At 44.6% G+C, this 10820-nt stretch overlaps 1 protein-coding gene across 1 annotated transcript in view; it reads right to left on the bottom strand.

Moving 5' to 3' along the window:
* cntnap2b (contactin associated protein 2b) overlaps positions 1-5287 on the bottom strand; it is a 57665-nt gene extending 52378 nt beyond the window's left edge. The window contains exon 1 of the mRNA XM_005751589.2: positions 4856-5287. Coding sequence (XP_005751646.1) covers positions 4856-4937 — 82 coding nt within the window. The 5' untranslated portion in view covers positions 4938-5287. The remainder of the gene's footprint in view (positions 1-4855) is intronic.
* Between the last annotated feature and the right edge of the window lie 5533 nt (positions 5288-10820).

Below are 10820 nucleotides of genomic sequence, written 5' to 3'. Positions count from 1 at the left end.
AAGAATTTCACTCACATGTGCTGTACCAATGTACCTGCACATGTGATGTGACAATAAAAGTGATTTGATTTGAAGTTTGTGATTAACTGGGGTAAAGTTGGCAATTACAGGCAATCAGTTTCTGATAAAACACCAATGAACTGTGATAAGTCATCAAAAAAATCCCGTGTTACTGTCTGCTTAGACATAAATTCACATTTAACTGCACTCAGCGAATTTCCTGATTTATACAAATACCAAATAAAGTAACATGTTACCAACCAAAATACAACCAGCTGGTAGCAAGCTGAGCGCACTCTTGTAGAGAACCAGACTCGTTAGTCTGGTGGTATCGATTCTACTTACCAGTTCCAGCTGCACTTGCACTACAATCAGATGATTTTAGTTCATGGTGGTGGAAAACAGTCTACAGTCTACAGCATGGATGTGGCCGTTACTTTTATTTTTGTTGGGCAAAAATGCAAAAGTGCGAGTACAGGGGAAAATGCATCCAGAACAGAAACAGCTGTATTATGGTGATAACACGACTTCAGTTCTTTGCAAAGCAGACACGATGGAGCTAATGAAGACAACCTGGCCAACGCACAGAGCAGGAGAGCTAATGTTACGATTGTTAATATCCCGGAGAAGTCTGAGGGTGATGATGTATTTGGCTACATCATCCCAGGCTTTATGGGGAGGAACCCTTCCAAGCAACGGTCATCATAGAGAGAGCACACTGCTTGGGAAGAGCGGCGGATGGGGTCCAGCTTATCCTTGTTAAGTTTCTCAACTACAGGGATGAGGACAAAGTGCTCCGCTCGGCCAGAGACAAAGGGACTGTACCTGGATACTAGCCGAGCCTCCTTTATCTGCACTACACCATCGAGATGATCACTTTCAACAAGGTGAAGAAAAAACTTTGAGAGAAGAACCTTGAGTACAGCAGCACCTATCCTACCAAACTGTGGCTCTGACATGAAGTTTTTCCTCCATCTGAGGTGGAACCTTTCCTGTCCAGTGTGGAAGAGGCCTACAGTAAACCACTGTTACACATGATGATGTAAACATTAAAATGAGTAACTATCAGCTGCGCCTTAAATGTCTAAACACTGTTTTGTTATATGCAACAATTGGTTATCATGCATGCTACTTTGTACTATTTTCTGTGAGCTGGTTTGAACGCTGAGGCGCTCAAGGTTAGAGATGGAGTCCTACCTGCCCGCGTTTTTGTCATGGGGAGATTACAGGATGTTTTTTTCTTTTTTCCCTCTCCACTCTCTCTGTACCACGTTTGACTCTGTAAGTGTTGGAAATCGTAAACATCTGGCAACAAGTCGCAGGCTTAGTCAGACGCTGAGCTGCTCTCCTAACCAGGGAAAGATTCATTTGCAGTGTGTAAACTGAACAGGACGGTTAGACTGTGTTTGATGTAGAGGGAGTAACTCCCCCATCAAAAAGAAGAAAGCATTAACATATCTTAAAAAACCACCTCACTAGTGCAGTCTCTGCACATTTAAAATCGTGCAGAGACTGGGTCGGCCATGTTTTTTATTCGTCATCCAAAGCTAAAGGTGTGGCTTATTAATAAAAACCATAGATGTTCAATTCAACAGAGAAAGACAAACATGGCAGGTTCATTTTGATAGACTGTGTAAAGGACATGAACAGAATAGTACTGGTATCCTTGTATGGCCCACATTTAGATGACCCACAATTTTTTAATAGTTTAATACAGCAGGCAAAGTCCAAAGTGTTTGGGCGGTGATTGAACCCGTCAATGGATCGCTCCATGGAAAACTAGTTTCTATATCTCCAGCCTGACAGAATTGGGCCTAAGTGATGTTGAGCAGAGAATATTCATTTTATTCAACTGTTCCTAATACTCACTGAAGAACTGACATGTCTTTGGCCTCACAGACACTCCTCTACCATTTCAGATCACAGTCCTATAAAAATGGGATTGAAGCTTCACCAACCTGAGCCTCTTTCTCCTCCTTCTGGGTGGAGATTTAGAGGATATTTGCTAGAAGACCTCAAAATTATTACTTGTATGAATACTAAACCGGACGTGTATCCAGAGGTAAACCTAAACACCTCCTCACATTCAAACATATGAGAAGCACTTAAAGCTTATATGAGAGGTCACATTATTTCACATGTCTCATATAAAAACAAACATAAACATGAACAGCCACATGCTGCTGTGATCACAATGACCTCGGAGCTGTGTGGATTTCAGTTCTGGATACTTGGAGACGTTGCGTCTCTAACACTGCACCCTAGTCGGAGACACTTTGTGTTGCTTACATCGACTGCAGCAAAAAAGTGTGCACTTAAAAACTGGAAATCAACAGAGCCTCAGAAACACTGGATAAACGAGCTGTCATCATACTGCACTCCCCAAAAAATCCTCCATTCAGTCCGGAGGAAATTAACAGAGTTTGAGTGGACGTGGATCCCTCTCTGAATTTTCTAACATGACTGGACTTGAGGGACCGATCAGTGCTACTCTTCACTGGTTTGTCTACAGCACAGGTGTCGAACTCCAGGCCTCGAGGGCCGCTGTCCTGCTCGTTTTCCAACTAACCTGCCCTTGAAGCTTCATATTGGCAAAGCACACCTGATCCAGGTAATCAGCAGCCGGTAGGGCAGGGATATCTCAACAACAAGCAGGATGCTGGCGCTCGAGGAGTTTGACACCCCGGGTCTACGCTTTTACTTATTTATTTTACTCTATTTTGTGTCTGTGCCTTATTTATTATCTTTTTAAAACAAAAAACAGAATGTCCTGCTGTAATGCACACTGGATGCAAACCTTTGTTATGTATTGTATGTATTGTATGGGCGATCGTGGCTCAAGAGTTGGGAGTTCGCCTTGTAATCGGAAGGTTGCCGGTTCGAGCCCCGGCTTGGACAGTCTCGGTCGTTGTGTCCTTGGGCAAGGCACTTCACCTGTTGCCTACTGGTGGTGGTCAGAGGGCGCCAGTGTCCGGCAGCCTTGCCTCTGTCAGTGCGCCCCCTGTGGCTACAATGTAGCTGCCATCACCAGTGTGTGAATGGGTGGATGACTGGATATGTAAAGCGCTTTGGGGTCCTTAGGGACTAGTAAAGCGCTATATAAATACAGGCCATTTACTTAATAAAAAACACACAGTAAAGGCAGTAAATGTATGACAGGGCCTAGAAAGCAGGGACGTGACAATACCAGAAGATTAGTAGTGGGAACAGTCCCAGTACAATTATGTGATTCCCATTTTGATACCAAATTAAAATGACTGTCCCAGCTACGTAACCACAATCGTCTTTAAAATCAGTGACACGGTGGTGATAGACCACGAGAGGACATGACACTGCCTGATGTTAGCGTGGCTGCTGTAGCCTGCTGATGTTACTGTGAGCTAAAACAGCAGTTATGTTAGCTTAAGCATTTCTACAATGGCCTCAGTGAACACTTGTGTGTCTTTCACAGTAACAGAAGGGCAACACTGGAGGCTGCTTGATGTTGAATTGAAACCTGTAATTCTTTGAACAGATGCCAGACTTTCAGGTGCTCTGGTAAACTGGAAGCATTTTCTCTCCCAGTATAAAAAGCATGATAGCACTGGTTGCATATTATCCGTTGTTAACCTTTGGTCACTGACTGAATGCAACAAACTTTCATACCCGACTCTGCCCTTCTTATCACTGAGCTGGAGCAGAGCTGCCTAGCTGTAGTTTTCAGTGTGTATGCTGGGTCCTTATTGTTCTTCGTCACCACCAGCTGCATGCATGTGCTGCCCCCTTCAGTTCCAGCAGAACTGGAGCCTCGGTAAATATGCTGCTCACAGTACCTTATACTAAATTATCCATCCGTTCATTTCTTCCATGTGTCCACTTCAGAGTAACTATCGTCATGTTATCAGAATTTCTGTGTCAAAATCAATACAGGCTCTGGTCACAGCCAGAGCCTGTATTGATCACAGTTCTGTCATATTCAGTTACTCTTATTGGCTCCTTATTAAATCCAGAGTCAAATTTTAAAAAGCTCTGATGCCCATGGTTTTTGGGTTGGGTCTGCTACTGGTCTCAAGTGTAGATAAATGGGAAGGTTGTATGAGAAAGTGTTTGGCTAAAAAACCTGCGCCAAACCAAACATTTGACTGATTACGTCACATGAATACGTTAAACAGATTAATAAGATTATCCAAGTTACCAGAACCAGTCAAAAACAACACAAAAGTCAAAAAGCCCGTGGATCATGTTGGCATTTAGAGTTTTCTCAACTTTTTCTTTATTGTCCTGTGTGCATTCATGATGCCTTTCTCCCCCCTCCATATGTGCTTATATGTCCCTAATACATGTGATTAGTTCTACCTGCTTTATACTGTGTGGTCTTTTCCGTTTCCCATCACTGCCCAGCCAGTCACGGGCCGCAGCAGATGGCTGCCCTTCCCTCAGCCTCATTCTGTTGGAGACCTCTTCCTGTTGAAGGGCTCTATCTGACTGCTGGGGCTCTTACCTTTTGCATCAGCAGCTCCATGAACAGAACAGCTGCTGTGATCTAAATAAACACAAGCTACACTGAGACTCCTGCTATTTTTAGCTCCATCTGTGGAGCATGCATGGATATATTACACAGTCAGAGATGGTGTGTATTGGTCACGCTATTATTCTGATGTGTTGTTGAGATTCTGTGTAGAAGTCCACGGTGGACCGAGACACGAGTGTGTCTCCACGCAGAGCTGCTATTTCTACTGAAGCCCAGTCCTTTTACACGTTAGACAGAAATATTGCTACGAGCGTAATTTTCATATGAATGAATGTTTCCAAATTAACCTCGGTTGCTACGGTAGTGTGTGTGCGTGCGCGCGCGCGCGCGCGACAGCCTACTTACGGGATGCTGAGGATGCAGCGCTGGAGTTGCTGATGATGTTACAAAAGACGGGCAGCAGTAACAAAGCGCTCCGATGAAACATGTTATCCGCACGGTGAACGAGACGAGCACAGACAACAAAGCAGGTGCAGGCGGGATCCCGTGCCGCGTTCCCTCCGCTGGGCTGTCTGTTGTTCCAGCGACACACAGCCGAGACGCGGTTTTCCTTTATTAGCAGCCAGGAGCAATGGTTGTCCGCCCACTGCGTCGTGTACGTCTTTGCTTTCTCTCCTGTCCCATCAATCTGCCCAGCGGCACCCCAGCTGACCTCAAACGACACCCTCCGGTACCAGCCTGTGATGCGGGCCGGGCCTCGAGCTCCAGGTGCGTGGTCAGACAGTGCGATGGAGGAGCAATCAATACACCGCAGGAGCAATCGATACACCCCCACTCTACACAACACTTGGTACGGTCTGATATGTACAACAATACAGGGTTCTTTGAAAGGAGGGGGGACAGAGGGGTAACAGAAGGGTCCGCACGCGTCCCGGAGGGAAAACACGAGAGAGGTGGCACAAAGCACAGAAAGGCCTGGAACAAAATATCATCTTCAGTTTATTTTTAACATAAAAACATGGAAATTAGCCCCCACGACAGACTCACACCACAAATTCAGACTGAAAGATACATTAAACACACACAAACAAAAGGCCTGAATTAATATATAGAAATGGTTCGGAGTAAAAACAGGCCAGTTTACACCATAGCATACTAAAGACAGTGCGCTCACACCACAGATGTGTCCCTGCTCGTGTAAAGAGCAAAGAAATAAACATAATGAAATATTCTTTAGAAATGATCACAAAGCAGCTCTTAATGAGGCTTCAAGGATAAATGAATGATGACAACTTCTTTGTCTTATAGTCAAATTTCAGGACTTCATGAAATCCTTTTTACAATGTAAGCGCATTTTTGGGTGACTTCACTTCATGATCAAAATCAATAAACAAACAAAAAACAGTGTAAAAAGTATTTACACTCAGGTTACTCTCACAAAAACAAGATTTAGACGGAGCTTAATGATGGTACACTTTAAGACACTGTAATCCTTGGCAATGTAACTAAATGACACATTTTCAGGTGTAATGTAGTTATTTTTATGTAACATTATTAACATTGTAACTATTTATATAGAATTAAATAAATAATAATTAAACATAAATAGTTACTAAACCCACTTCTGTTAGTGTTTGTTTCTTTAAGGAAGAACAGGAGAGTGATTATCTTTTAAAAGATTTCATTTGTTTCAGCAGTTGAAGTTTCAGCGCTGGATCAACGGTCTGCTCTACACAAAGGATGACCCTGCAATACAGTTTCATACCACAACAAGAACAAGTCTGATTATGACTGTCTTCTTCTACGATGTGGCCGGTCCTGCCATCCTACGAGTGGATCTTCTCCTGCACTTCATCCTCGTCTGACCTCGTCTGCATCTGCTCCAAAGAAAAAACACCTCCCTAACCTAACCTCGCTATATTAATATTATCTAGCAATTCTCAGCCTGTTGTTCTCTGCTTATTATCCAAGTCCGGGACATTCTGTTCGGACTCTCATGGCACAGAGAAATATCGCCCTGACTTTAACTAGTTATGATGTTTAAGCATGTTTGCAATTCCCTCTGCAGCTCAACATGTCAGTCTCAATATTCAACTCAATCATTGTGCTGAATTGATGCTGAATTGATGACACAGAGTTAATAAGCAAAGTTCCAATGTGTATATAAAAATCACAAAAAAACTTTGCTTAATCATTTCATTCCTAACGCGCCGTCAGTCAGTTTCTATTCAGTGTGAAATCCAAACAGAAGCCATCTTGAAGTATTTTACATAGTAAGGTTATATATTAATCTAAGGTTGCTATAGAGAGAAACCTAATGATTACATTCAAACAAGCGCTTAGCAACAGTGGGAAGGAAAAGCCCCTTCTCTGTTCCTCATGTTCCTTTTTATTCCCCTTTTACGGCGGATTTCACAGTTTTTGTGTCTCTAACACTTCACAAAATGCTTGTTACCTCTTTAATTTCACTTCCCATTGTCTCCCCAGCTGTGACCTGCTGAAAAGAAAACATGGCACCTGAAGACAGCACACTGAAGGAAACGTGGTGAACCAGTCACAGGGCCATGGGCAGTAAAGGCTCAGTGATGCATGCGAGGAGCGAGGGCTGGCCTGTGAGGTTTGAGCCAACAAACGAGCTACTATAGCTCAAATTGCCAAAAAGTTAAAGCTGGTTCTTATATAAAAGGTGTCCCAGCACACCGTGCACTGCAGAGCTGCTCCAGACCAACCAGGTTGACTATGTTGACCTCTGTCCACCACCAAAAGCACCAGCAATGTAAAAGTGAGCATCAGAACTGGACCTCAGAGCAATGAACGAAGTCGGTCTGGTCGGATTGCTTTTTACACTGCATCGATGGCCAGGTGTGTGTATGTCGCTTACCTGGGAACAACTGGCACCAGGATTCACTATGGGAAGAAGGCACGCTGGCAGAGGCAGTGTGATGTTTTTGGCAAACCTTGGGCCCGTCCCTGGGGTAAATGGTAAATGGACCGGCTCTTATATGCACTATTCTACTCTACCTGAGCACTCAAAGCACTTTATGCCTCATTCACCCATTCATACAAGCTCCTTTTTCCATAGTTTTTTCCTAGGTATTCTCACATTCATACTGCATTGGAGATTAACTTGAAGTTAGTATCTTGCCCAAAGATATTTGGCATGCACGCTGGGATCGACTCACCATCCTCTGGTTAGTAGATGACCTGCTTTACCTCCTGAGCTACAGCCATCCCCCTGGTGGCTGGGTCTAATTGAGTCCATGCATCAACGGGTCAGGGCTGTTTTTTGGGGGGAGACCAACACAATATAAGGCAGGTGATGATAATGTTATGCCTGATTGGTGTATATTTACTGTATAGTTAGCAGAAAGGTCAGGTGATGCATTAAATAATGACATCATCATCATCTGTGAACTGACATAATGATCACTTCCTTTGCTAGCTACTCTTGACCAACTATAAGCGACTCAGCAGCCCAAAACATAACTAAATCCACCTGCTGAAACCAACCAATAAACAAACCTCAACAAGGGACCCCAGACTAAAACATGAGCAAAACGAGTCAAAAAAGCCTAACTTTGAAGGTCCAACGTAACAAAACAGTTCTAGAGGTCAACCTGGAGGTTGGCAGCACAAAAGCCGGTAATCTAACTGTTCGGGAGATCAACCTGAAGGTCGGCCACACAGCCATTAAATATTCCTTATTTCAGGAGGTCGACCCCTGAGGAGTCCATGGCAGAACAGTTCAGGGCGCCGACCTCTGAGCCAGTGGCGACAATGGAGCAGTTGAGGATGTGGAAGATGGCGGTGACAGAGTTCAAGAGGCCATCCATGACACTGAAGATGCCCAGGCGCTGGCCTGGAAAGTGGCCGGTGACGGTGAGGTACTAGATGTGGATGTGCGGGCTGAGCAGGACCAGACGAGGCAGGACCAGACGAGGCAGGATCAGACGGTGGTGTGGCAACCACAGGCGAGGTAGCTGGACCAGATGGCAGCGTGGCAGTTGCAAGCGATGGAGCAGGTGGTGGTCCTGCAGGTGACACTGATGGCTGGATGGACTCCTCGGAACCTACAACAGAGACAGACGGCTGAAGCGACCCCTCAGGACCTCCAGCGGAGACAGAAGATGGTTGGACGGGCACCTCGGATCCTCCTGCAGGAACGGATGGCTGGAGTGTTTCTCCAGAACCTCCAGTGGAAACATGAGGAGGCTGGATGAGCTCAGCTGATTTCATAACTGACGCAAGTAGTTGCTGGCTGGCTCCTCATCTGTTCTTTCTATCTAAAATATAACAGCACACTGGAGTAAACTCTCTATCATCTCACACTTCTGTTTTATCAGTTTTCTGTTTGACGTTTATTCAGCTGTGTGAAAACTAGAACTTTAATCTCAGCCAAACCGATTTACTCACGAACAAATAAAACACTGAAAAAAGCCAAACAATAACATTTTTAAGTTGTCTAAGTGACTTATGTATCATGTTTAACCTGAGTAGCGAAAGATCACGGGGGTTTGAAAATGATGTGTTGGGACTTCGCTGTTCTCGCTGGCTCTAGTGAGCCTTGAACTACCGGTCAGCTATCGAGCTGGTGGGTAACAGACGTCTCCGAAAACATCGGAGCGCTTTTGCAAATATGTGATGTTTTGATAAACCGAGCAGATATTTGAAGTTTACACAGCTACTTTCTATAGTTGCAAACAGAGTTGCAGAATGGTACTGAGAAAGTCACTGTCCATCGGGGGTAGCCCCTCCCACAACCAGGGAAAAACTGACACGCATACCCACATCTGGTGTACTAACCCTTCCCATTCCTCCTTTCTGGAGCTATGCAGTCGATAGTGATTCCACAGCCTGAATAATTTCTCTTTCCTGTGTCACTGGGTCCGGCATGGTCAGGTCCTACTGGCACGATCTGTACTGGGAGACTGTGTGGAGGGAGGAAGGGGACCCAAAAGCAAACACTGAGGAAGACTGTGCTAAGGTTGCAAAACAAAAGCGAGCCTTTATTTGGGCTGATTCAAGAACTACAAAACCAAAAAGTGAGAACTAAGACCAGACTATGACGTTATAACTTTGACTGTGATTCTAACTGTGACTTAAACTGAGAAGTAAACTATGATTTTAACTGTGACTATGCCTCTAACTATGACTGTGTCTGCATGGGGGGAGCGTAAGTAGGCGACCTGACAACTAACAGTAAGAGACACAAGACTTAAATACCCAGGAGGGTGATGGAGGGAAGTGAACACACATGGGGAATCAGATGACACAATTGACCATAATGACACCACAGGGCAAGTGTAAACAAAGCACATAGAACATGGAAACAAGACTTTTGAAACAAACAGGAAACATGACGAGACGCAGACATGCCACGAACTTGACAACAAGAAGCACACAGGCATCAAACATGAACCAGGAAGACTTAGTACTGGGGGAGATGATATATAAGGATCTAAAAACCAAAGGACTAAAACGCCAACCTGGACATCGTAGAGATTTACTAGATAAGCTCAACTGAAACTAGAACACAAATGAATAACAAAATACAGTGAAACTCAAAAAACGCTGTGTCCACACGACAGGGCCGTGGTCCCAGTACTGTGACACTCTGCTGCTTTGAGATCAGCTGACTGACCAGCCTTGAGAAACTCTTTCAGTTTTGCTTTGTGATTTGGGTTATTGTTCATTTGCACTGTAACGTGCTGTCTGATCAGATTTGCAGCATTTGGTGTGCACCTCAGAATTCAGTAGGCTGGTTTCACTGGCAGCTATGCATGCCCGTGCCATAACACTGCCTCTAAACTCGTTGACAGATGATGAGATATGCTTTGGCCATTTCCAGTCATCGGGATACAACTTCATTTTGGTTTCATCTGTGCAGTTTGCAGATGTTTCCTAAGTCTAATCTGGCCTTCCTGTTCTTGAGTGTAACCGGTGGGTCACACCATGCTGTAAACCTTTTCTATTTCCATCTGGTGCCTCTTCATTGTAGGCTCTTACATGATACACAAACCTCCTCTTGTTCTTGACTTGGTTAGATGTTGTGCAGAGGTTTTATTTAATGAATGGAAAATTCTGGAGTCATCCATTGTAGCTGTCCTCCATGGTCATTCAGGGTTTCTGAAGTCGCCGAGTTGGCTAGTGCATAGCTTCCCTGCATCCATGACTTGGTAAACAAGTCATAGTTTAGTATCTTATATGTGAGGTTGGAACTCACTGCAGACCAAGTCTGCCTACATACCTGCTCAAAAGCATAGCTCAGGGGCTTGTGGCAGTTTACAGTTTTTATTTACAAAGAGGCCCGGCCAGGCACAGCCCGAAGAGGAGACATGGGCCCATCCTCCCGCAGGCCCACCACCCGCAG

Source organism: Pundamilia nyererei, unplaced genomic scaffold (assembly GCF_000239375.1).
Source record: "Pundamilia nyererei isolate P.nyererei 1_Seehausen unplaced genomic scaffold, PunNye1.0 scaffold00318, whole genome shotgun sequence".
In the NCBI taxonomy this organism is placed as follows: Eukaryota; Metazoa; Chordata; class Actinopteri; order Cichliformes; family Cichlidae; genus Pundamilia; species Pundamilia nyererei.
Note: the sequence above shows the minus strand (reverse complement) of the source record. Positions and strands in the feature narration are given on the sequence as shown.